The 23,040-nt window shown below is 35.5% G+C and overlaps 2 protein-coding genes across 2 annotated transcripts; one reads left to right on the top strand and one right to left on the bottom strand.

Annotated features, from left to right (window-relative positions):
• Positions 1–1,665: 1,665 nt before the first annotated feature.
• On the bottom strand, positions 1,666–4,578 carry LOC103874759. The gene has a single exon (XM_033291480.1). It carries the CDS (start codon positions 2,400–2,402, stop codon positions 1,827–1,829), a length of 576 nt encoding a protein of 191 aa, XP_033147371.1. The 5' UTR covers positions 2,403–4,578; the 3' UTR covers positions 1,666–1,826.
• Positions 4,579–10,744: 6,166 nt separating this feature from the next.
• LOC103874760 lies at positions 10,745–12,617 on the top strand. The gene is made up of 5 exons (XM_009153202.3): positions 10,745–11,011; positions 11,166–11,227; positions 11,402–11,486; positions 11,616–11,718; positions 11,799–12,617. The coding sequence occupies exons 1-5, from the start codon at positions 10,878–10,880 to the stop codon at positions 12,390–12,392; spliced, it is 978 nt and encodes a 325-aa protein (XP_009151450.1). The 5' UTR covers positions 10,745–10,877; the 3' UTR covers positions 12,393–12,617.
• Positions 12,618–23,040: the final 10,423 nt, after the last annotated feature.

Genomic DNA, 23,040 nt, shown 5'->3' with positions numbered 1-23,040 from the left:
ATCTAATTAAAATTAGATAGACTGTCTAAACTAACTAAAATATTCAAAATGACAAACAAAATAAACTATTAAAATCTTTAAAATATTCTTAAATATTTAAATTACCTTCATATATATATATAAATATTAACATATTTAACTTATTTAATATATTTTCGGATTCTAGTTTGGATTTAGGTTCGGGTTGTATCCCGACTCCAAAATACTAAGCTCTTATGTTCCTTTCAGATATTTTTTGTTTAACAGTTTGGATGCGGTTTCTGTTTTTTCGGTTTAGGATAAAATCGTCAGGGCCTAGTAACTATATATACTATTAAAGCATAATATCTCCTAGGATTTTGTCCTAACTTGTTGAATTATTTACAAAGTCATGCAACTACTATTTAAATTTAACTCTAATATTATTTATTTAAACTAATCAAAGAAATATTCCCAATAAACGTTTTTGGAAACTTTTTTTCACCCCTATTAATGTTGTCTAAAAAATATTAATGTTGCCTAAAAAATATTGAATCATTAATGCAACATAATTTGGGTAGTAATATACCCCCTTATTATTCTTATTAAATTTCCATTTTGTGTATTAACATATTTAACCAAAATATCTTCGTAATTATATATCATCTTATTATTCTCATCTAACAAAATGTATTGCATACCGTTTAATGATGCCCACTTATTTAATATTGAAAGTTTTTTATTTTTGTTAAAATGTTGGGCAATTCTCTCAAATAGATTATTTTAAGTTTTTGTCATAAAAATAGACCTAAAAAACTAAAATGACCAAAATAACATTTTTATTTTGAAAATTTTAAATTTTTTTTATTTTTTAAATTTTGAAATCTTATCCCCAAAACCCCACTCCTCAAATCTAAACCCTAAACCCTAAACCTTAAACCCTAAACCCCACCCCTTAACTCTAAACTCTAATGTCTAGATTAATTAATTCTATGGGTATAATTTGTATATTTACGTCTTTTGATAAAACATTTAAGTTTATTTTGGTCATTTTTATTTTTAAAATTTATATTTGTGACAAAAACTTTTTTAGGTCTATCCTAGAGAATTTCTTTAAAATGTTTAATAATGCCCATTGAGAAAAAAAAATTGATCGTGAATTATTTATCCTAAATATTTGTATGTCAATGCACTTTTAAAAATCCAATTTTAACAAATTGTACAGGTGTTACAAAAAAATACAAATTGTACAAATCTATTTTTATGAATATATATTATTAAAACGTAGATAAAAATTTAAATTAATTTAATTACTACATATTGTATTATGAATTATATACATTTCAATAACTAAATCATCATTATTTAGTAAAATAAATAAAAATAAATTATATTTTATATCAATATATTAAATTAAATTGGATTACATATCAATCACTCATCGGTTCAAGGGTTAACTTTAGGTTTTAGAGGGTTTTTTGCGGATTTCAACGGGTAATGGATAGTTCTTAAAACCCAAACATGATTATATATCAGATCACTGGGTTTAGCAGTTCAACTAATGATTCGGATCGGGTATAAAAGCGGCTGATTTAAATACAAAAAATGTTAAAATAGAAAAATTCATTTTAAATTAACAAAACATTTGAAACTATTAATGAGGTAATGTTCCGTATTTTAAAAAGACGGATCAAAATCTAGTCAGACAATTAATAAAGAAGAATCATATTCGCTGACAATTAAAAAAAATCAAGAAACTAATATTTTCCACTTTATAATACACAGATTTGAGAAAGGTGAAAATGAACAAATTAATAACCTGCTTTAAACTCAAGTAAACAAAAACAATAAGAAACTAGCAGAAAATCTCAACCTCTGTACAATGGAGACCTTTGTTGAAATATCATCTTCGATTGCCGAAAAACCTTACTCGGGCTCGGAAAACTCCACCCCTTCCCTTTTCCCGTCGCCGGAGGGTATTTCATATCTCCCACGACCGCAACAGATCTCGACTTCCTCATGATCGCCGGCTTCGTATCTCCTCCTTTGTTTCCCATCAACATCCTCCAAAACGACACCGTTTTTCTACTCAGCCCACGAGCCGGTTCAATACCCGACCCGGAATCGTCAACTGTATCCGGTTTAATCGGAACCGCCATCGATTTTGATCTCCGAAACGCAGGTTCGCATTCGATCAAACTCGCGACTTGACCTACGGACCCGCTCCCAGGGAAACTAAAGGCAAAGAGGGAGAACGAAGAGGAAGACGAAGAAGACGACGGAGAGAAACACACGGCGGCGCGTGAGCTACAGGAGCATGGTATATCGGTAGCACAGTCAGGGCAAAGGGAAGAGAGTCGTTCGTGGAGACAGAAAGGGCAAACGCCGATAAAACCGCGTTTTGAAAAGTGTTTGGGACATTGCGAAAAACCATCTTCGTCCATGTTTTTTTTCCTTTACAAAAAATTTCTCGCGTTTCTCTTCACTTTCTCGGAGTTTGAAGAAGTGGGAGAGAACAAGAAGGAATAGTGCTTTTATAAAGTGTTTACTCTGCGTTTTAACGGCGTTTACTCTGCGTTTTAAAGTCCATTATTGATTAATGATACGGTGCGTTTCATGTTTAATGTTATTTACGTTTTCTGCCAACTTCGTTGGTACCATTCAGTTCATTCACGTGCGGCATGATGACTTTGGATTATTAAATGAAACGAATTGAAATTTATTTATATTTAAACTATAACCAAATTCAGAAAAGAAAAATTCAAATTCAGATTTTTTTATAGAGAATTTATGGTTCAAATTCAATTTCGTAAGGTTTATATGCATATTGTTTTCTGGACCAGAGTCAAATACTCAAATTCATAAGTTTTGAATATAATTAAATGCTGATAGTTTTAGTTATTTCTTTCAAAATTGTTCTGTAAAATCAAACCTAACGAAATAAGATTTGTTCCTAACCAAATAAAGTTTGTTATCAATTCTATGAAAGTATTGTTTTCAGAAAAAAAATCTATGGAAGTATTGATGCGAGCCATTTTTAAATTTAAAATTTAAAAAGAGAGATAAATGTTGTAGATTGAGTTATCTTAAAATCTAGAAATGGATTTAACAAGTGCACGAATCAAAATATTTGACGTAGTAGATATAAAATCATGTACGTGCTTAGACAAAGATAATTCCGAGTTATGGAGACAAGCTTACTTGGAAAGAAAGCGACCTCCGTCTAAATATTTTAGATCACAGGCACAGCGACTTGGTTCCTTGGCAAAATGTTAATGGAAAGTAATCTTAACACATAAAATAGTTGGACGAAAACAAATATAACTCGTCAATTTGGTATATTCGCGTAAAACTTTATACACATAGACAAACGCAGTTTTCTTTCTTGACAAAATGAGAATACTAGATTAATTATTTTTTTTCCTCGTAATTGTGATAGATTATAATAAAATAAACATTACAAATTTATATGTTTTTTTTGTAAACATGTTAAGATTGTATTACCATTTTCAAGGTCTTTTATAAAAATTACAAAAATATACAAATATCATAGTAGAACAAATTATAATTACAACAATAAATAACATTGTTACACGATTACTAAACGTTAAAAAAAAAGAAGTCCAGTAAGGCAGAAGCGACACACGTTATGGATACTCAATGTTGAGACGACCTTTAATATATGAATCACGAGCTGGTAGATATTGGATTTCCCAAGCTCGCTTCCAAAAGATCACCCACCACGAAAATCCAATTATGTTCATCAAGCACAACACCATAACAAGACCAGAAATTGCGATAGACGAAAATGGAGATTAACCGGGGCTTCTAGCTCTAGTGGTAAAGGACTTACAGCTGTGAGTACCGCCACCTGGGTTCGAATCCCGGCCACTGGAAAATTAACATTTCAGCATTGCCAGGGACAGACGACCGACACGTAGCAACACGTGACTAGTATGGATCACTTATGTAGGGGCAGGATACCTCTGTATAATTCAAAAAAAAAAAGGAGATTGCTCCAGGATAGGGATACTGAGCAACTAGCACTTGTCGAAGATCAGCCATCATTTCACCAACTATCGGAACCAGCCTCCTCTGCTCTTCTTTAACAAAGCTCACAAGCACCTTATTACTCCTATTGAACCCGAGAGAACCCACATGAACCACCTATCAAAGCTTTAAGCTAGAGACTGTTCTTATTGGAGAGGCATGTGGCTAGTAAACCTGCCACAACTACCAGAACCTGCACGATGAAAAGAAGACACATCACAAAGCTTTGAGTTCGAGAACATAACCCCGAAAATGTCGTGAAAGCAAGAAAAACACGCTGCCACCGAGAGAGCAGACCAAGGTTGAAAAAAAACAACACAACCCTCTCTATGCAACTTCCTCCGAGAACTGAATGCAAACTTTCCACCATAGAAAAACGCTCCAACCAACCCGCTTCCTCAAAATGCTACAACTGACTAAGGGAGAGCTCAGACTTCGAAAAAGGCTTGAAAGTCTCGCCTTCTAGTCACAAGGGCTAACTGCACCCACCTTAAAAGAGACCTAACAGCATCTCACCACTACCGCCGAAGAATACGCCAAGACCCAAAATCTATACACATCTCTCTCTCTCTCTCTCTCTCTCTCTCTCTCTCTCTCTCTCTCTCTCTCTCTCTCTCTCTCTCTCTCTCTCTCTCTCTCTCTCTCTCTCTCTCTCTCTCTGGTGAGAAGAGAAGAAAATGGGTTCGTGAATATATATATAAATTATATGTTTCTTGTTTTTAAAATAATCTCTTATTTAGTCATAGTAGCTATGGTAATTTAAAAAAATTATGTTTGATTTAATTGAATAAAAAGAATATAGTGTTAGAATAAAGAAAAAAATAAAAACAAAGGTGAAAAGGAAGAGTTAACAAAATTTCACCAAATTCAACTAAACTTTAAGTGTGAGCAAGTGTAAAGTCCTAAGCGTAAATAATTGTGAAGTCCTAACTTATTTTGGAAGATAAAGTAATGAGATGATGAACTTGTCCAAATTGACTTCAAGAAGCAAATTAAATTGTTGGAGAGAGTTCAAAATGGTTTGAATTTGAAAATAGAGTTGTTGAATAAAGAAAACTTCTTACCCAAATCTTTACCTAGTCACCTCTTTACCCAGCTTTATCCTCTGTAACTCTACTCTATACAATCAAACATGATCCCCTTCTCTCTATTATTAATAGTTTATCGTATCTTAAATCTATTTAAAGACATCTCATGTAACTAATGTCATTATGTTGAATTAATCATTCTTCTTCACAATACTTGGTTATATTTATTCTCTGATTCTCTTAGTGTCTCATGCTCACAAACACTCTCAATCTTTCTACTCTCTTGGATACTTTTATGCATTATGTACCAGTTTACTTCATTTACCATCTATTCTCACATGGTATCAGAGCCTACCAGTTCTTGAAACCCAAGAAAGCTTCCCTAAGTTCTGTTTTTTTGTTCAATCTTCTCAAAACTAGTTGAGTGCACCTTTTTGTCCAGTGGTCCATAGCACTCCAAGATGGAGAACTCAAGAACTATGACAATTCTAGTGGTTCACAAGGGACATAACTACCTTCTCGGGTTCAGGATGGTGACGACAGTCCTTCGAAGCAAACAAATGACAGCAATAATACCTTATGGTATTGTTCATCCTCCAAAGCTACCTTAAAGCATCCATTATGGAAGCGTATTACTATTGTGAAAGTGTAAATGAGCTGTGGGAGACTCTCCACAAAGTTTATGTGAACTCTTCTAACCTATGTCGAGTGTATGGGGTCAAGAAGGCCATCAACAATCTATGACAAGAAGAAATGGAAATTCACTGAGCATTTTAGGAAGTTCAGGTCATTATGGACTGAGCTTGACATGCTTAGACCAGCCACAACTGATTCATCCACCTTTAATGAAAGAAGATAACAAGACAAGGTGTTTGGACTTATCCTCCTCAGTTCAACCTTTAATGATCAGATAAAGCATATATAAGGTCAGACAAGTTTTCTTCCCTTGTTGAAGTGTGTTCTCAAACCCAAAAGGAGCAAGGGTCACATGGTTTCTTAGAAGCAAAAGAAGGTCTCTCTTAGGCCAACCAAGCCAAAGGTCTTTCTCTTGACAAAACATAATATTACAAGCAAAAGAAAAGGAGGGGATTGAGGTGGGAACACTACAAGAAGGAAATACATACCAAAGAAGGGTTATGGATTCTGAATCCACACTTCAAACCACGCAAGTTCAAATAGGTGCTTGGAATGGAGGTCAAGGAACCAGCTCAGGTTCTTTTAGAGTAAGAAGTCTCTCATTCCTTTGATTATGTCTATTTCTTATGTTTTATGTGTAAGTTATCCTAAGGCTGCTAAGTTATTTGAATGTCTAAAACCCGCTATAGGATACTTGATAAGTTTTTTCCATAGTTATTCTAATCTTGATAAATGTTTGATTAGAGTGTGACCAGACATAGAGCTGTCCCATGTTCCAGTCCACAATTTGTGATCTTATTTTTTCTTTAGTTTCTGTGATGTCCAGGAAACACATGATGGGTCAAATGAGACCATGAGAAACCAACGGTTAAGGAATTTCATATCCCATTGCACAACACCTCTTGGGCATATCAGTTTAGTATTTATCAAGATGGTTAAGAGGCGGTTAATGAATAGAGAGCTTGCTCATTTAGTGTGTAATAGAGTATATCACATTGAAGAGAAGATGTCATCACTAAATCTAAGAAAGCCGGTGGTCCAAGGACAAGGCAATGATAAAAGCTCACTTCCAAGCTTAATCCTACCCTTATACCTTCTAGATCAAGCTTGAGGATGGGTGTGAGTGGGCTGCCAAAGTCTCACTATTCAAGACCAAACATGCCCACATTAAAGGCACAATCTGGGACTCCATACTGAGCCAGAACACAGTCGTCCATCCAAAGGGCTGACAAGGGGTTTACCAGTCTTGTCTGGTCCAAAATACTATTGATTATCCAAAGTGCTTCAAAAGGAAGTGCTAAGGAGGCATACCACATGTTGACCAACCATCCATCATGTTGGATGTTCTCGTGGATTGCAAGGTCAGAGATGGAGTTATGGAGTTAAGTGCATAATCCAAAATGGAGTGTACTCCTCACCAACATTCTACCAAAATGATGACAGGGAAGAATATAATCTTCATTCTCTATTATACTTGGATGGGTCTATCTTTTGAGAATTGATACATGTGCATTGTTTTTTTTTTGAATAATGTACTTGTGTCTCATTTACAAAGGCTGGAGGTGGATTAAATTCTTTGAAGATGACATGAAGTCAGAAGAAATGGAGAGACAGCAAACCAGCTACAAAGAGGTCTTCAAGTTCATAAGGTGATGCAAGGAAGGCATACCACCCAACGCGGCCATAATACAGGGTCTAAGGACCCTACCAAAATGATCTAGTCCCTTTAAACCCCACTGACCAATCCTTAGGCTGTGGGTACTTGCACTCTTTTTCCATAAATGATAGTTTTATCCCAAAGAGGTTTTCCATACTTAAGTTCGTAATGAGGCAAGTATTTTCAGTTCCACTTACCCCGAAATCTCCTATGGTCAAATTCGAGGGAGAGTGTTGGAATAAAGAAGAAATAAAAAGAATGAAAGATAATGGTGAAAAGGAATAGTTGGCAAAACTTCACAAAATTTCACAAAATTTCACTAAACTTAGCCAAACTTTAAGTGTAAACAAGTGTGAAGTCCTAACTTACTTTGAAAGACAAACTAATGATGTGAGCTCATTCAAGGGGACTTCAAGAAGTAATTAAGACTGTTGGAGAGGGTTCAAAATGGTTTGAATTTGAAAATATAATTGTTGGATAGAGAAAACTGCTTACCTAAATCTATTATCTAATTCACCTTTTACCACGCTTTCTCCTGTTAGTCTATTCTGTCTACTAACTCAACCATGCTCTCTGTTCCCTATTTAATAATAGCTTATTGTAGGCAAAGTCAATTTAAAAACAGCTCATGCAACTGATGTTTTAAATTAAATTAATTATTTCTATTTACAACATTTGGTTACTTCTGTTCTTTGATTTTCTAAGTCTCTTATACTCACAAGCATTCCTAATCTTTTTATTCTCTTGAATAAGCTCTTACATTCTCCAACATTCTTACTTCATTTAATATATATTCTCACAAACAAGTTCATGTCTGCATTGGTCAACAAGAAACTGGTTTTTGATTATTTCGGATTTTTGTACATTTTAATTCGAATTTATAGGTCTTTTTCTTTTGGACTGTGAGTCCAAACTGTCAGTTAAAAACATATTTTTCAATTCTTTTTTTAGAAATCTAACAAATATTATACAGACGGATTAACATCGTCTTAACATCGTCGGTAATCCGTCAATATATCCATTTTCCGATGGAATATCAACGTTTTTTTTTCGTCGGAACTCGGTTGTTTTCTTGTAGTGATAGAGCACCTGCTTTTTTAATATACTTAATTTATGAAAACGGTTGTGTTCTTACCAAATTTAGTTGCATTTTTTGTATACTAAGTCAATTAATTCTATATGTAAATTATAATGTAAATAAAAATGAAATTAAAACAATTTTTCCCTAATGAAAGTCTAATTATATAATTCCTCTGTTCCAAAATAGACGATGTTTTGGTTTAAGGTACAAAAATTAAGATACACATTTTTTCTAACAAGTAACACTAAGAATATCAATTAAAATTAATTAAACCAATCATGAAAAGAGTTATACAACATTATTGGTCACAAATTTTTCAATAAAAATAAATTCAATATATATTTATAAGACTATCATGTATTTTGGAACTTTAAATACTTTTCAAAATATCACCTATTTTGGAACGAACCAAGTATACTTTTGTATTTAATTTTGATTGTATTCCCGTGACACTCAAAATTCCAAGGACAATAATCAATATAATAAAGAAAGAAATGATAAAAGGTTAAAGCTACAACCTGATTTAAAACACTAAATATTGATAAGCAGTCAATATTTTTATAAATAAACGGAACCTGTCAAAAAAGGGATCTGAAACAAAAGTTGTTTAAAAACGAACAAATTACTTCAAAATTTAAAGTAATTTGATCTATACTATCATTTGAAAAGTGTTTTTCTTATTTGTCATATTATCCATAATTTTAGATAAATTTTTTTATTTGTCATGTTTATGATTTTGACCAGGGAATCATCAATTTAAATTTATCATATTGTTTGAGATTTTGCTTATTTATCATATTCTCCAAAATATAGATAATTTTGCTTATTTGTCAGTTTAAATTTATCATAATGTTTTGTAAACGTGTTGCCTTTATTTTTTGTAATCTTTTACCTCTTTTTTCGATATATATATTGTCAAACACACTACCATAGCTGATCAAGGGAGCAAACTGGGGCACTGGGATATGCGCTTCAACCAACTGATCATAATGACATCACTACGACCCGAGGCACAACCCTAAGAACCGCAACGTCAGTTGCCTCCAACGAGAGCCGTAAAAGGTTAACTGCGACTTGTCAAGCCCAATGTTTGGTGTCAACGAACATAGATCAACCCATAGAAACCAGACACCAAGCTCAAAAATTTGGCCATCACCAAACAAATCTGAGGGATCTGCAAGAGACCACATAGGAGGTCCGAAACGATGAGAGACATCGATCAGCCATATAGAGGCCATAGACGACCACATTTCTGATTGCACGCCATGACGCTTATGAGCCTTGGAGGTAGTGATATCCTCTGGTAGACACCCCCCCCCCCCCCCCCCCCGCCCCGAGGTAGTGATATCCTCTGGAGCTCGCTTGACCACATAGGAGAAGAATCGGTCTTCGACGACACCATAGAGAGACACTAATCAAACCACTGAAGTCGACCAACATAGAGAAGCCAGAACCGGAAAAGAGCCGCCATAAACCACAAGCTAAGCCGGACATTTGCTCCACCATCACGCGCAGCAAAAACTAGAAAGGAGGAACCGCCATCAGCCTCAACCTCCTCTCGAGCGGAAGCTAATCCGAAGGAGAAACCCTATCCCATAACCTTAAGCATATCGGAAGAGAAACCCAAAAACCGGCGGAGGAGCAAGGGAAAGACAAGGAGGTGAGAGGAGGGAGTCTCCAGCGCCGGCGGTGGCGCTCACGCGCTTGCCGTAAAGAGGAGGAGATGTTTTTTGAGTCTACCTATTATATTATTAACTAGTCAAAAGTTATCTATCAATTTTTATTAATAATTTTAGTCTATCAAAATTACTATAAATTTTAACTATATACAATTTACTTATCATAACTAATAAGTAAATTGTTTTAGAAAAATTCTGTAGGATAGCCATTTTGAAGTTTTTGTCACAAAAATAGCCTTCAATGAAAAAAATGACCAAAAGAAGTTTTATTAAAAATAAAAAATACATTTATACCCTAGGGTTAACTAATCTAGACTTAGGGTTTAGAGTTAGAGGGTAAAGTTTTGAGGATATGGTTTCAAATTTAAAAAAAATAAAAATAAAAATTAAATTTTTTAAAATAAAAAAAAAACTATTTTGGTTATTTTTTTTTTATTGAATGTTATTTTGAATGAATTGCCCATTGTTTTTTATCCCGCAATATCGCATGATAGTCATCTAGTTTTCTTAATATCTGATAACAGATCGAGTTATGGAATAATTTGGTTTGTTTAAATAGGGTCCGATTTAAAGAGGAAGAAAAGAAAAAACATATCGGCCTTGGTCCAGGCCCATTAAAGCGAATCACGTGGTAATTTAATAAAGCGGAGCCCTAGACCCGCCGCTGCGTCAAAATCATAGAAGAGAAGAGAACTTCTCAAAATCACACAGATTTGGTCGTTGGCTTTCTTCTTCATTCTCTCTCTCTCGTCTGAATTAACGGTCTTCAATTTTGACCTTTAAGAAATATGTCGGCTCCGTCACCGTCACCGTCACCGTCTCTGACTAACAATGGTCTTTTAGCCGCCGTCACGCCAACTACGAACCTCCGTGGTCGCAACAAACCCAAGTGTATCCAATGCGGCAACGTCGCTCGCTCCAGGTCATCTCGATGAACCTTTTGTCTTTCGATCTTGACAAAGTTTGAAACTTTCAGATGTTTTGGGTTTTGGGATGAATCTTTTTGTCGTTTTATTGGCACTTGCAAAATTCTGCTAATGGCTTATTGATTTCATGCATGAATGTTATAACTGCAGATGCCCCTTTCAATCTTGTAAGGGTTGCTGTTCGAGAGCAGAGAACCCCTGCCCTATTCACGGTAAGATGACATTGATAATCACTCAAAATGATCAGCGTTTGGAGTTTGATAAAAGTATCTTTTCTTTAGGCGAATTGCTTGTGAGAAATATATATATATATATATATATATATATATATATATATATATATATATATGTTGCTTAATTCGGTTTATGTATTCTTGTCGATGCAGTTCTTAAAGGAGTTGCAACTTCTGCTGAGAAAACAGCACCAATTACTCCATCGTCAGACCACAAAGCATCCGAGGGCATTCCTGGGTACATACCTTTTTTTTTTTTTGCTTATATTAGTACAATGGAACTAAAAATTGGTTTTTGTTAGTTGCTGAGATACTTTATGATGGCTCCTTTGTTTTGACATTTTTCTTCTATCTGAGACTGCTTCAGGAGTACAACTAGATTTTCATCAATCCGCCATCTTTCTAGCAACTTTGCTCAGTTTAATAACCTCAATGCTACTGCTCGCCAGAGAAAGCCTTTGACGATTAAGGTACTACTAATGAGGAAGGTCACTCTTTGAAAAATCTTCTTCTTGTTTTTTTTGCCTCTTACCCTCTCTACATTGTGTAGGATGCTCAAGCGTTAAACGAGTGGCGGTTTACAAAGCTTAAAGAGTACAGAGACAGACAAATTGAAGTGGAGGATGAAGCTTTTGATCGGTACATGAGTAATGTGAGTCTACTTGAAGAAGCCTTTTCATTGGCATTTGTTCCTGGAGAAGCAGCAGCTTCTGAGCAACACAAGGAGAAAAGAACTGTTTCGGAGCTTAAACTGAGGCTCAGATCAAACTCCGCAAGAACAGAGACCTTCAAAAAGCGGATCAAAGAGACTGTCAAAGCCGGTTTGGAGAAGGTTCAGAAACGGGGTGGTAAATCAGATGATCAAGATGAAGTAAAAAGACGGATCAAAAGACGTAAATGGGAGGAGAAGATTTCAGCTTTGAATGAAATAATCGACAAGCTGAACAAAGCAAGAACCGAAGAGGATCTCAAATCTTGCACAGAGTTGAAATCAAAGCACTATGGTCAAGTTTCTTCCAGTTCTACATCCGAACACAACAAGATTTTCCCTGCTTATGTCCGAAAAGTTGAGGTCTGTGAAGATGCATTTCTTCAAGAAACTGGCGAGCAACTACAATCTTTTGACCAAGTTATAACTTTGTGAACAGTCTGGAGCAAACTACAAACATGTCGATGAATTGAATGTACTGGTGGAGAGGAAAACTTCATTGGCTATATATAGGTTTTTAAATGAGCAAAGATCCTTCAAAGCCAGTCCTCAAGATTGTTGGCTAAAGTAATGTTTAGCTATTGAATCGAGAAAGCTTTGTTGATTCCTAGATTAGAAATTGGACAATTTTTCCGAATAGCAATTTTTAAGTTTTTGTCACAAATTTTTTTAAAAAAATGATTAAAATAACTATTTTTTAATTTTTTTTTCTTTTTAAATTTGAAATCTTATTTTCATAACTCTAGCCCTATCTCTAAACTCTAAGCATGAATATATTTTTACTTTTTAATAAAATTTATTTTTGGTCATTTTTTTCATTGAAAGCTATTTTTGTGACAAAAAAATTTAAAAAAACTATTTTAGAAAATTTCTCTTAAAAATTACTCATTATATATAGATTCTAAAATCATTTTATCGTGTTGCAAAATCAGTCGTAAATTAATTGTAATTTTTATATTTAGTTATTTACACTTGAGTTGTGATTTCATGTTGGACTATTTCAAAATGAAAACCACCAGACTTTTAACAATAAATTGGTTTGGTTAGGATAACCGGTTTTCATTATTCAAAACCTCACGATTTGTTTTGCCTGACACAAAAAGGACTCAGGACTAAGCTACATATACACATGAAAGAGCACAAATACAATTTGGATTACTGTTCTCTTTTGAGACCAACACTATCTTTTGAAATCAAGATTATTATCTTCTTTTTCACAAGACGATCAAGCCAACTATCTGCCCCATATACTTAAATGCCTTTGCCGTTTCCTTCAAGCATTTGTTTTTTCTCGTTCACAGAAGCATCAAGTTTTTAGCAACCTGAGGAGGAATGAATGAAGAGTTGTAATAATAGCAAGTCTCACCTCCCAAAGCAAGCACGTTGAGCTTCTCATGCACTCCTTCAAGCAAGTCTTGTGCATCACCTTCACACCTATTCAACTCCAGCTCTTTCACTTGAACGAATCCATTTGTGTGGTTACATTTTGACAACCAGACATATAGAAGAGTAACCAAGAGATATTGAGAGCATGAGTTCATGAGTCATCAACATTTTGATGCATCTTTAAAACAGAATAAAAGTAGCAAGCTTGGTCTTTGTTACCGTGATTTCTTTCAAGTCTCAGTGAGGAAGTACAAATAAAAAAACTAATCACATACTACCATTCTCGTTCTCATTCTGATCAGTCAAAATCAAGAAACACACGTGTCTTATTATAACTGACAAGTAGATACCGTAGAAATGAGAAAGAAACAAAAGCTGCATTTTGTTGGAACTCTGATTTTTGACATGTTGAAGAGGCTGACTCTTTTTTTCTTTACTTTTCCAGCGAAACCATGGTCTTCGTAGCCGGATTAATAGCTCATTAGAAAGTTATAAACGAGCATTATAATCTAAGTATATTCAAACGTTAAAACAAAGCAAAACTGAATGAGAAATAAAGCAATAAAGTAGGGCACATTGAAATGACAAAACTGTAAATTTTGTCTGTGTTACAGAACACCAACATCCCACGTCGGGTATGAAACTGATATAAATGTATTCATGCCCAAGTTTTTTGTTAAATGCTTATAAGAGAGAGGAGCTATACGCGAGTTGACCCTTAGCTGGGGCTGGGTGAATGTGGATACTGTTGAGATAAGCTTGAAATCTAAAGAAGCTTGAGGATCAAGCTAAAAGGCCTAATCCTATTATGTTTGGGAGTTATAATATATTTATGAGTTATCTAGATATGTTTATCTAATAGGATTAGGAAGTTATAATCTATATATAAAGAGATGTCAAAGTGTGACATAATTTGAGAATTTTAGAGATTGAGGATTGTGAGAGCTTAAGTTTTTGAGTGAGTTTTCTTAAGCATTAATAAAGAAGAGTGAGTTCTTTATATCGAGTTATCTTTGATCTCTGAAACTATATTTGGTATCAGAGCTTAGGAAGAGATGAGTACCGAAATCATACCCTCGACCATGAAACCTAACGAAGGGGGAGGATCTTCTTCGATCAAGTGTCCAATGCTTAACACAACTAATTACACAGTATGGGCAATAAGAATGAAAATTGCTTTAAAGGTGCATAAGGTGTGGGAAGCTATTGAAGAGGAGAGCACCGAAGGAGATAAGAACGACATGGCCATAGCTCTCTTGTTTCAATCCATACCGGAGCTGCTGATCTTACAGGTCAGCGAACTCAATACTGCCAAGAAGGTATGGGACGCGATAAAAGCTAGGCATGTTGGAGCTGAAAGAGTAAAGGAGGCACGGCTACAAACCTTAATGAGTGAATTCGAGAGGTTAAAGATGAAAGATACAGAGAAGATTGATGATTTTGGAGGAAAGATATCTGAGATAGCATCTAAATCTGCAGCCCTAGGAGTCAGCATAGAAGAACCGAAGTTGGTTAAGAAGTTCTTGACGAGCCTACCACGGAAAAAAATATATACACATTGTCGCCTCCCTTGAACAAGTGCTAGACCTAAACAATACCAGCTTTGAAGACATAATTGGTCGTATGAAAGCGTATGAAGAACGCATACATGAAGAAGAAGAAGAAGAACCACAAGAGGATCAGACCAAACTAATGTATTCAAACGCTGAGAATCAAACAACACAACCAAATCCTTATTACAATCGGGATTACAATAGGGACTGGCGAGGACGCGGTCGTGGAGGCAGAGGATACTACAGAGGACGCGACAGAGGAAGGTATGGTGCAAGAGAGTACTAGAACTCTTACACGGTGACCTCTGCGGTCCCATAACTCCGAGTACCTTGGCTGGAAACAGGTATATATTTGTTGTCATAGACGACCACTCTCGATATATGTGGACAATGTTGTTAAAACAAAAAAGTGAAGCTTTCGAGAAATTCAAGAAATTGAGACTCGTGGTAGAACAAGAAACTAGAGAGAAGATAACAACTTTCAGAACAGACAGAGGGGGTGAGTTCGTGTCTAGAGAGTTCAACCTATTTTGCGAAGAAGCAGGGATAAAACAGCATCTAACGGCTCCGTACACTCCACAACAGAACGGGGTTGTGGAGAGACGCAACAGAACATTGATGGAGATGGCAAGAAGCATCTTGAAGCATATGCATATGCCGAATCACCTGTGGGGAGAAGCAACAAGACACGCAACCTATCTTCTTAACCGAATAGCCACTCGAGCACTCAAGGATCAGACTCCGTATGAGGTCTTTCGTGGTCGTAAACCTAACATCAATCACCTTCGGATATTCGGTTGCATCGCTTACGCAAAGAATGATCAAAAACATCTGAGGAAACTTGATGACAGATCTCGCATGCTTGTTCATCTTGGAACAGAACCGGGGTCGAAAGCGTATAGACTCCTTGAACCAGAGACACGGAAGATAGTAGTGAGTCGAGATGTCATATTTGATGAGACAAAAGGTTGGAACTGGAAGAAACAGAGCACCAACGACGAGTATGGAGAGTTTGTTGTCACACTTGGAGAGTTTGGAAACCACGGAATCGCTAAAACAGAGGATACTTCACAGCTCGAGGATAATGGTGAAGCTGCGGATGTTAAGACTAATGAGATCACCGACCACGTATCTAGTGATGTTGAGGACGAGAGTGGTAGCGATACGGAAGTCGAGACATCGCCACTAAGAAGAAGTCAAAGACAAACAACGAAGCCAAAGTATCTAGAGGATTATGTTCTGATCGCAGAAGAAGAAGGAGAGATGCTATTGTTATGTCTAAATAATGAACCGAGGAACTTCCTGGAGGCAAGTGAGTTGAATGAATGGATAGAAGCATGCAAAGACGAGATAGGATCAATAAAAAAAAATTAAGTTTGGAGCTTAGTTGATCTTCCGGTTGGAGCTAAACCTATTGGAGTGAGATGGATATTTAAGATTAAGCGTAATGCGGATGGGACCATCAACAAATACAAAGCCCGACTGGTCGCTAAAGGCTACGTACAACACTATGGGATCGATTTCGACGAGGTCTTCGCCCCTGTAGCACGCCTTGAGACAATCAGACTTCTCATAAGCATTGCCGCAACCAATGGATGGATTGTTCATCATCTTGACGTTAAGACAGCCTTCTTGCACGGTGAACTAAAAGAAACTGTCTACGTATCACAGCCAGAAGGATTTGAAGTAAAAGGAAGTGAAAGAAAAGTCTATCTACTTCACAAAGCACTTTATAGGCTAAGGCAAGCACCAAGGGTATGGAACCATAAACTGAATCGGATATTACTTGAGCTAGGGTTCAACAAATGCAGCAAGGAACCGTCTGTGTATACGAAAGCAGTCAACAACAATATATTGGTAGTGGCAGTGTATGTGGATGACCTGTTCATCACAGGAGCTAATGAAAGAAACGTTGAAGAGTTCAAGAAGGAGATGGCAACTAAGTTTGATATGAGTGACCTTGGCAGGTTAAGTTACTATCTCGGAATATAAGTTCAGCAGGAGGAAGATCGCATAACATTGAATCAACAAAGGTATGCACGAAAGATATTAGAAGAAAGTGGGATGAAGAATTGCAATATGACACAAACACCAATGGAAGCCGGCTTGAAATTATCAAAGTCAATCAAAGAAGAAGACATTGACGCTACACGGTATAGGAGGAATGTCGGGTGATTAAGATACCTTCTTCACACCAGGCCTGATCTCTCATACACTGTGGGAGTATTGAGCAGGTATATGCACAGTCCTAAGACGTCACATGGAGCGGCGATGAAACATTGTATCAGATACCTACAAGGATCAACATCACTAGGCTTGGTATTTTCACGATCATCACCTGAGATTCCGAGGCTCATTGGCTACAGCGACTCAAGTCATAATGTTGACATTGATGATGGAAGAAGTACTGCAGGTCATATTTTCTACTTGGGAGACAGCTTGATCACGTGGAACTCACACAAGCAAGATACAGTTTCATTGTCTTCTTGTGAAGCTGAATTTATGGCAGGAACTGAAGCTGCAAAGCAAGCCATATGGTTACAAGATCTACTGAGTGAGGTGACAAAGAAACCGGTTGAGAGAGTTGCGATCAGGTTCGATAATCAGTCTTCAATAGCGCTTACAAGAAACCCAGTATTTCATGGCAGAAGCAAGCATATCCATTCAAGATATCACTTTATAAGAGAGTGTGTTGAGAAGGAATTAGTGGATGTTGAACATGTACCAAGCGACAAGCAGAAGGCTGACATATTGACTAAATCTTTGGGAAGAATCAAATTCAAAGAAATGAAGGAGCTCATAGGAATGCAAGATTTGGAGAAGAAAGATTTCAAGCTTAAGGGAGAGAATGTTGAGATAAGCTTGAAATCTAAAGAAGCTTGAGGATCAAGCTAAAAGGCCTAATCCTATTATGTTTGGGAGTTATAATATATTTAGGAGTTATCTAGATATGTTTATCTAATAGGATTAGGAAGTTATAATCTCTATATAAAGAGATGTCAAAGTGTGACATAACTTGAGAGTTTTAGAGATTGAGGATTGTGAGAGCTTAAGTTTTTGAGTGAGTTTTCTTAAGCATTAATAAAGAAGAGTGAGTTCTTTACATCGAGTTATCTTTGATCTCTGAAACTATAGATACTACAAGATTTATTTTTGGCAAAATTTCATATTTTTGTTTTGTTTTAACCCATTTTCAAACCAAAAAAAAAATCTATTTCGCTTCTAAACGACAAATAATTCATCTCACATTGACCTGCTTTCCATATGTTTGCCCAAAATATTTCTAAAACGATAAGATAAAATATTTTCCACTATATCGTTTTAAATACTTTGTAATTTTCAGTTTAAATTTTTGGCTATTACAATCTTAACTCTTAAACTCTTCTTCTATATCTCTTGGTCGGATTGATATTTAAAAGTTAAGTTTTATAAAAGGAAAGTTTACTAAAATAACACAAATTAATTTTGTTACTACTAGAGACGGATTGTCATGGATGCCGGAAAATGTCATATGGACTGCAAAGATGCCGGAAAAGCATATCACCTCTCCATGCTGAGATGGAAAGACTCATATGGGCAATGTCATGTTTGCAAGACCTACTTTGCACCATGATTCATATAGAGACGGATTGTTCCGACCTAGTGGACATGATTGCAAACCCCACCGACTGGCTGGCGTTTGCCTCCGAGCTAGTCTCATTCAAACGCCTAAAGCGGGTTTCTCGGTTTTTAGCATTGACCGTATACCCAGGACCAGGAATTTGCGTGCAGATTCTCTCGCGAAGGAGGCAAGAAACATCGGAGTTCTCTTTTCCCATATAGATCAGACCCAGCCGGACATAGCGTCTCTTCGGAACGACTCAAGCTTGACTACCACTTGATCTTAGAAGATGGGCGTCGACAAAAAAAAATAAATTTGTTACTACTAGAGTGACTCATATTTTTTTAAAACTATCAGAATATTTTTCTGGTCGAAATTGCCCTTGTCCTTAATTATAACAAAAAAATATTACCAAAATGCCCTTAACAGTTGATTGACGACATAATTATTTTCAAAAAAAACAAATTTGTCAAATAATAAGTATGTTTATAAAATCTATATAGAAAAATAAATCTACCGTTAAAGTGGTGTCAAGCTTTTTTAGAAACATCAGATTTGTTTCCACGGCAGAATTAATTGTCCGATTTGAATAGAAAACAAAATTTTAAGAATATGTTTGTCGAATGAGATAGCAGATTTTTTATAAATGGTAGATTTTTGTGGTCGACTTATTTTCTTATGCACCGACTTATTTTCTTGTGTTCGACTTATTTTTTACGGCAGAGTTATATATCCGACTTAAAATTGTTGGTAAACTTTTTTTTGTGTGGTGACAGACTTTTTAATTTATGGTGTACCAGATTTATTGTCGGAAATCTGGGTTTATATAAACCAAACTTAATTTAATGTTCATTTTCAATCTGATTTACATTAATTTTAAATATTTTCTATTTTTAGGTTAATTAAGATGAGAGATTCAAACTCAAGTAATTTCTCATAAATTTATGCAAAATTTTCTCAAATAATTTCCAATTAACCATCAATATAATCAGGAACGATCTTGAAATTTTGAGAACTATAAAAAAAAATTAGTTTAAAAAAACTATAAAGTTTAATAAATGTTGGTATAAATATATGTTCTTTACAAATTTGAAAGTTTTTTAGAAAAAATGGAGACCATAAGTCGGTCTTTCACCGGTCTAGAATGTCTGTATAAATATGTCTATGCTCAGAAGTGTTTCACTAGACTTTGTTCCAGGACACGTCCTAAATATAATTTGTGAAATATCTCTTAAACTTTTCGCTTCGTGGAACTCACTTTTCTCAGTGACAGATGCTCAGAATCAGAGCATTGTGAAAAGATAAAAACCAATGATAAGCCATTTGTACAATCATATCTGAAGATTAGAAGCACAAAAAGCCTTCAGATGAAGCATACAATGTAGAAACTGCGAACAGAGTACGAGAAAAGACTATGGATGCCCTATAGTAGAGCTGATTCCCTCAACTCAGATAAAACATCTTCTCCAACAGCTTCGTCCACCATTTGAATGTTGGACAGAAAAAAACTATGGTTCATGCTCATATTCTGAATTGGGTTTTTCCAACCTCATACAGACGAAGAGAATCTTTTCTCATATCCGAGGAAGAAGCCATACCTGAAAAATAAAACACTTCACACGTTATTTTCTTCTCTACAAAGCAGTACAAACCAAATTATAACAAGCCACAGTAGTGAAATATGAAAGCCAAGTTTTGTTTTGACAAATAGAACACTATCAACTACCATATACAAAGAAAACGAAAACCGAAATAAATAATTTAGCTAATGCTAGTGGGAAGATCATAAGATATCTTGAGTGTTCAGATCACATTGAGAAAGGTATCAAGTTGAGAAGAAGATAACACTGAATCTCAGTACAAATAATTATAACGCTATACTTCAAACACGAGTCCAAGTAAGTAAGTAACGACGAACCTAATGGAGTAACTATGGCTTCTTTAATGGTCTAATCCCTTATATAAAGCGAAAAGAGTAATCTCTTTCTCACAAGACATATCTACCAAACTCAACAGCAACACTGAAGTAAAGAACTCACAAAACGTCTACCAAGATACTGTTGAAATTGGGATTCAGGGTTTTTGAAATTAAACATCTTAATCAAACAATATATGTTAAAAAAGTGTTAATAACTACTTGGAATTGGATAGATTTAGCAATTACAGTTGAAATTGGGATTTAGGGTTTACTTGAAAGAGACACGATGGCTACTTGAGGAGGAAATGTCGAGATCGACGGCGGCTGTGACAGAGGAGATGTTGATGGAGTGAGATAGGACGACGGTAACTCTTGATCGGAGATTGCTCCACCTGAGTTTTCTGTCGATGTCGTGACTCGTGAAAGAGAAACCCGAAAAAAACAAAGATTTTTTTTTGTCGATGTCCTTTTGATATCAAGTTAGAGATGGGTAATTGAGTAAATTTGATTACATCCAATTTTCTGTCGATGTCGTGACTCGTGAAAGAGGGACCCGAAAAAAACAAAGATTTTTTTTTTGTCGATGTCCTTTTGATATCAAGTTAGAGATGGGCAATTGAGTAAATTTGCTTACATCTAATTTTAGTCTAGTAATTAAAATTTAATATGAGTCATTTTAGTAATTCTTAGATTAATTAGAGTCATTTTAAATAATTTCTCTTTATAAAATTATTTATAAAGAAATTTCACAAAAAAATTTGTGATTTGGTTTCAAGCACATCTGCAAAACGTTAATTTTATTATAATGGTTTGTGATTTACTCTCTAACACATCTGCGAAAAAATTCTATACCATATCTTAAACCTTTTTTTATAAAATGATTAGTTTTCACAAAAGTGAGTTTGTTAAACGATCAAAAATCATATACGAATAGTTTCAATGAACACTTGTAAGCGAATGTGCAAAACGTTCTCAAGCTTATAACAATATCCTTTGGTTATAAGGAATGCTCTTTAGTGATTACTGATAACACAAAACTTGATATCGTTATCTAAAATATTATTTTGTGTAAAAAAATTTGTTATATCATGTTGGTGTACTAATATGATTTACTTTTTTGTCAACATAATGACTAACGATAACACCAACACTACTGATGATCAGACTCCAGTCAATGTTGTCTAAAATAAAACGGCTGCAAAACCACCGTTGAAATAATAACAATTGTTGCAGGAGGTAGCTGATCCAATGAAACCACACATCGTAGTCTGTTTGGTTATGATCTTCATCAAGAGGTAGCTGATCCAATGAAATCATGTACCGTAGTCTGTTCGGTGATGATCTTCATCAATTGGTTGCAACTGAATGCACCATAAGTGGTTTGGTTGCCAATCCAACTCTTCTGGAAATTTCGGCTGCAATCAGTGCATTCTTGATTCCATACAAATTTGGTAGTAAAGACTTCAAACCATGACAGAAAAGATGTTATTCTTCCGCACAACACTGAAGTTGGACAAATTAATCAAGGAAGGCAAGCTCCTTACGTCTCATAAGATTTAGGATGTCCACACTCTTGGGAATATTAAGATATAGGCGCAATATGACTTTCTTTGCAAATGATGAACTTTTGGTCATCTCATTGACCCATTGTACCGAGTCTATATTGAAATTCTCAAGGAAAAAGACATCTGGAGATCCTTCGACAAGAAGTATAGAGGCGAGGACGTTGGGTACCAAAAGTTTGTTGTTGCAAAATTTCTTGACTTCAAAATGATTTTCAGAACCCATCATTGATCAAGTTGAAGCTTTTCAGTTGTTGTGATTTAAAATCGCAGCTGAAGGAATATCCATTTGCGAGATATTCACTGTGAACTGATTCAACGAGAAGCTCCCTCCAACATTGTCATGTCCCCGTCTTTGGTACTTCACATATGACCTTTTTGTTTCAAAGAAAACATGAATGGTTTCTTAGATAATAAAGAATGATCGTGAACAAGCTATGATGCAGGGAATGATCAGAAGGATTAGTCAAGGCCCATAAGCAGACCAAATCCCTGGCCGAATGGAACAGATGAATAGTGTGAGAACCGAAATTTTCATTTTCGATTTTAGTTAATGGAGGAAAGCCAAGATACTCGACTTTTCTTGAGGATCCGGATTATCTGCGTAAACACACAAATACGAAAAAGAAAGAGATAACAAAATATCATTGGTAAATTGCACATAGGCGTTTTAGTGAATAATAAGAACAGAGATACAGAGTTCACCGAAAATAGAACGAACATGAAATCGTTAAAAGTGGAGAATCGCATAACAAAGTGGAAAAACATTCTAAGTATAGAACTCGCTAGTCTAGCCACCTAAGTTCTAAATCCTCCTAAAGCTAACATAAATCTCATAGGTCTAAATCTTCGGATCCCAAAGTTCCTCGCTTTAGCTCTCCTTACTACCATGATCTGAACCAAAGCAGTCCCGTTTCTGTTGAAACGTCTATGTCCCATGTCAAGTTCCAGGAACGGGGACATGACATTGCAAGTGCCATCGGACAATTTTGGTAGAGCTAAAATCCACCAAAACGATGAATACACTGGGCTAAATGAAAAAGATGTGTGCACCTAGAGAAGA

This window comes from Brassica rapa, chromosome A05 (assembly GCF_000309985.2).
Source record: "Brassica rapa cultivar Chiifu-401-42 chromosome A05, CAAS_Brap_v3.01, whole genome shotgun sequence".
NCBI classification, from domain to species: Eukaryota; Viridiplantae; Streptophyta; class Magnoliopsida; order Brassicales; family Brassicaceae; genus Brassica; species Brassica rapa.
Note: the sequence above shows the minus strand (reverse complement) of the source record. Positions and strands in the feature narration are given on the sequence as shown.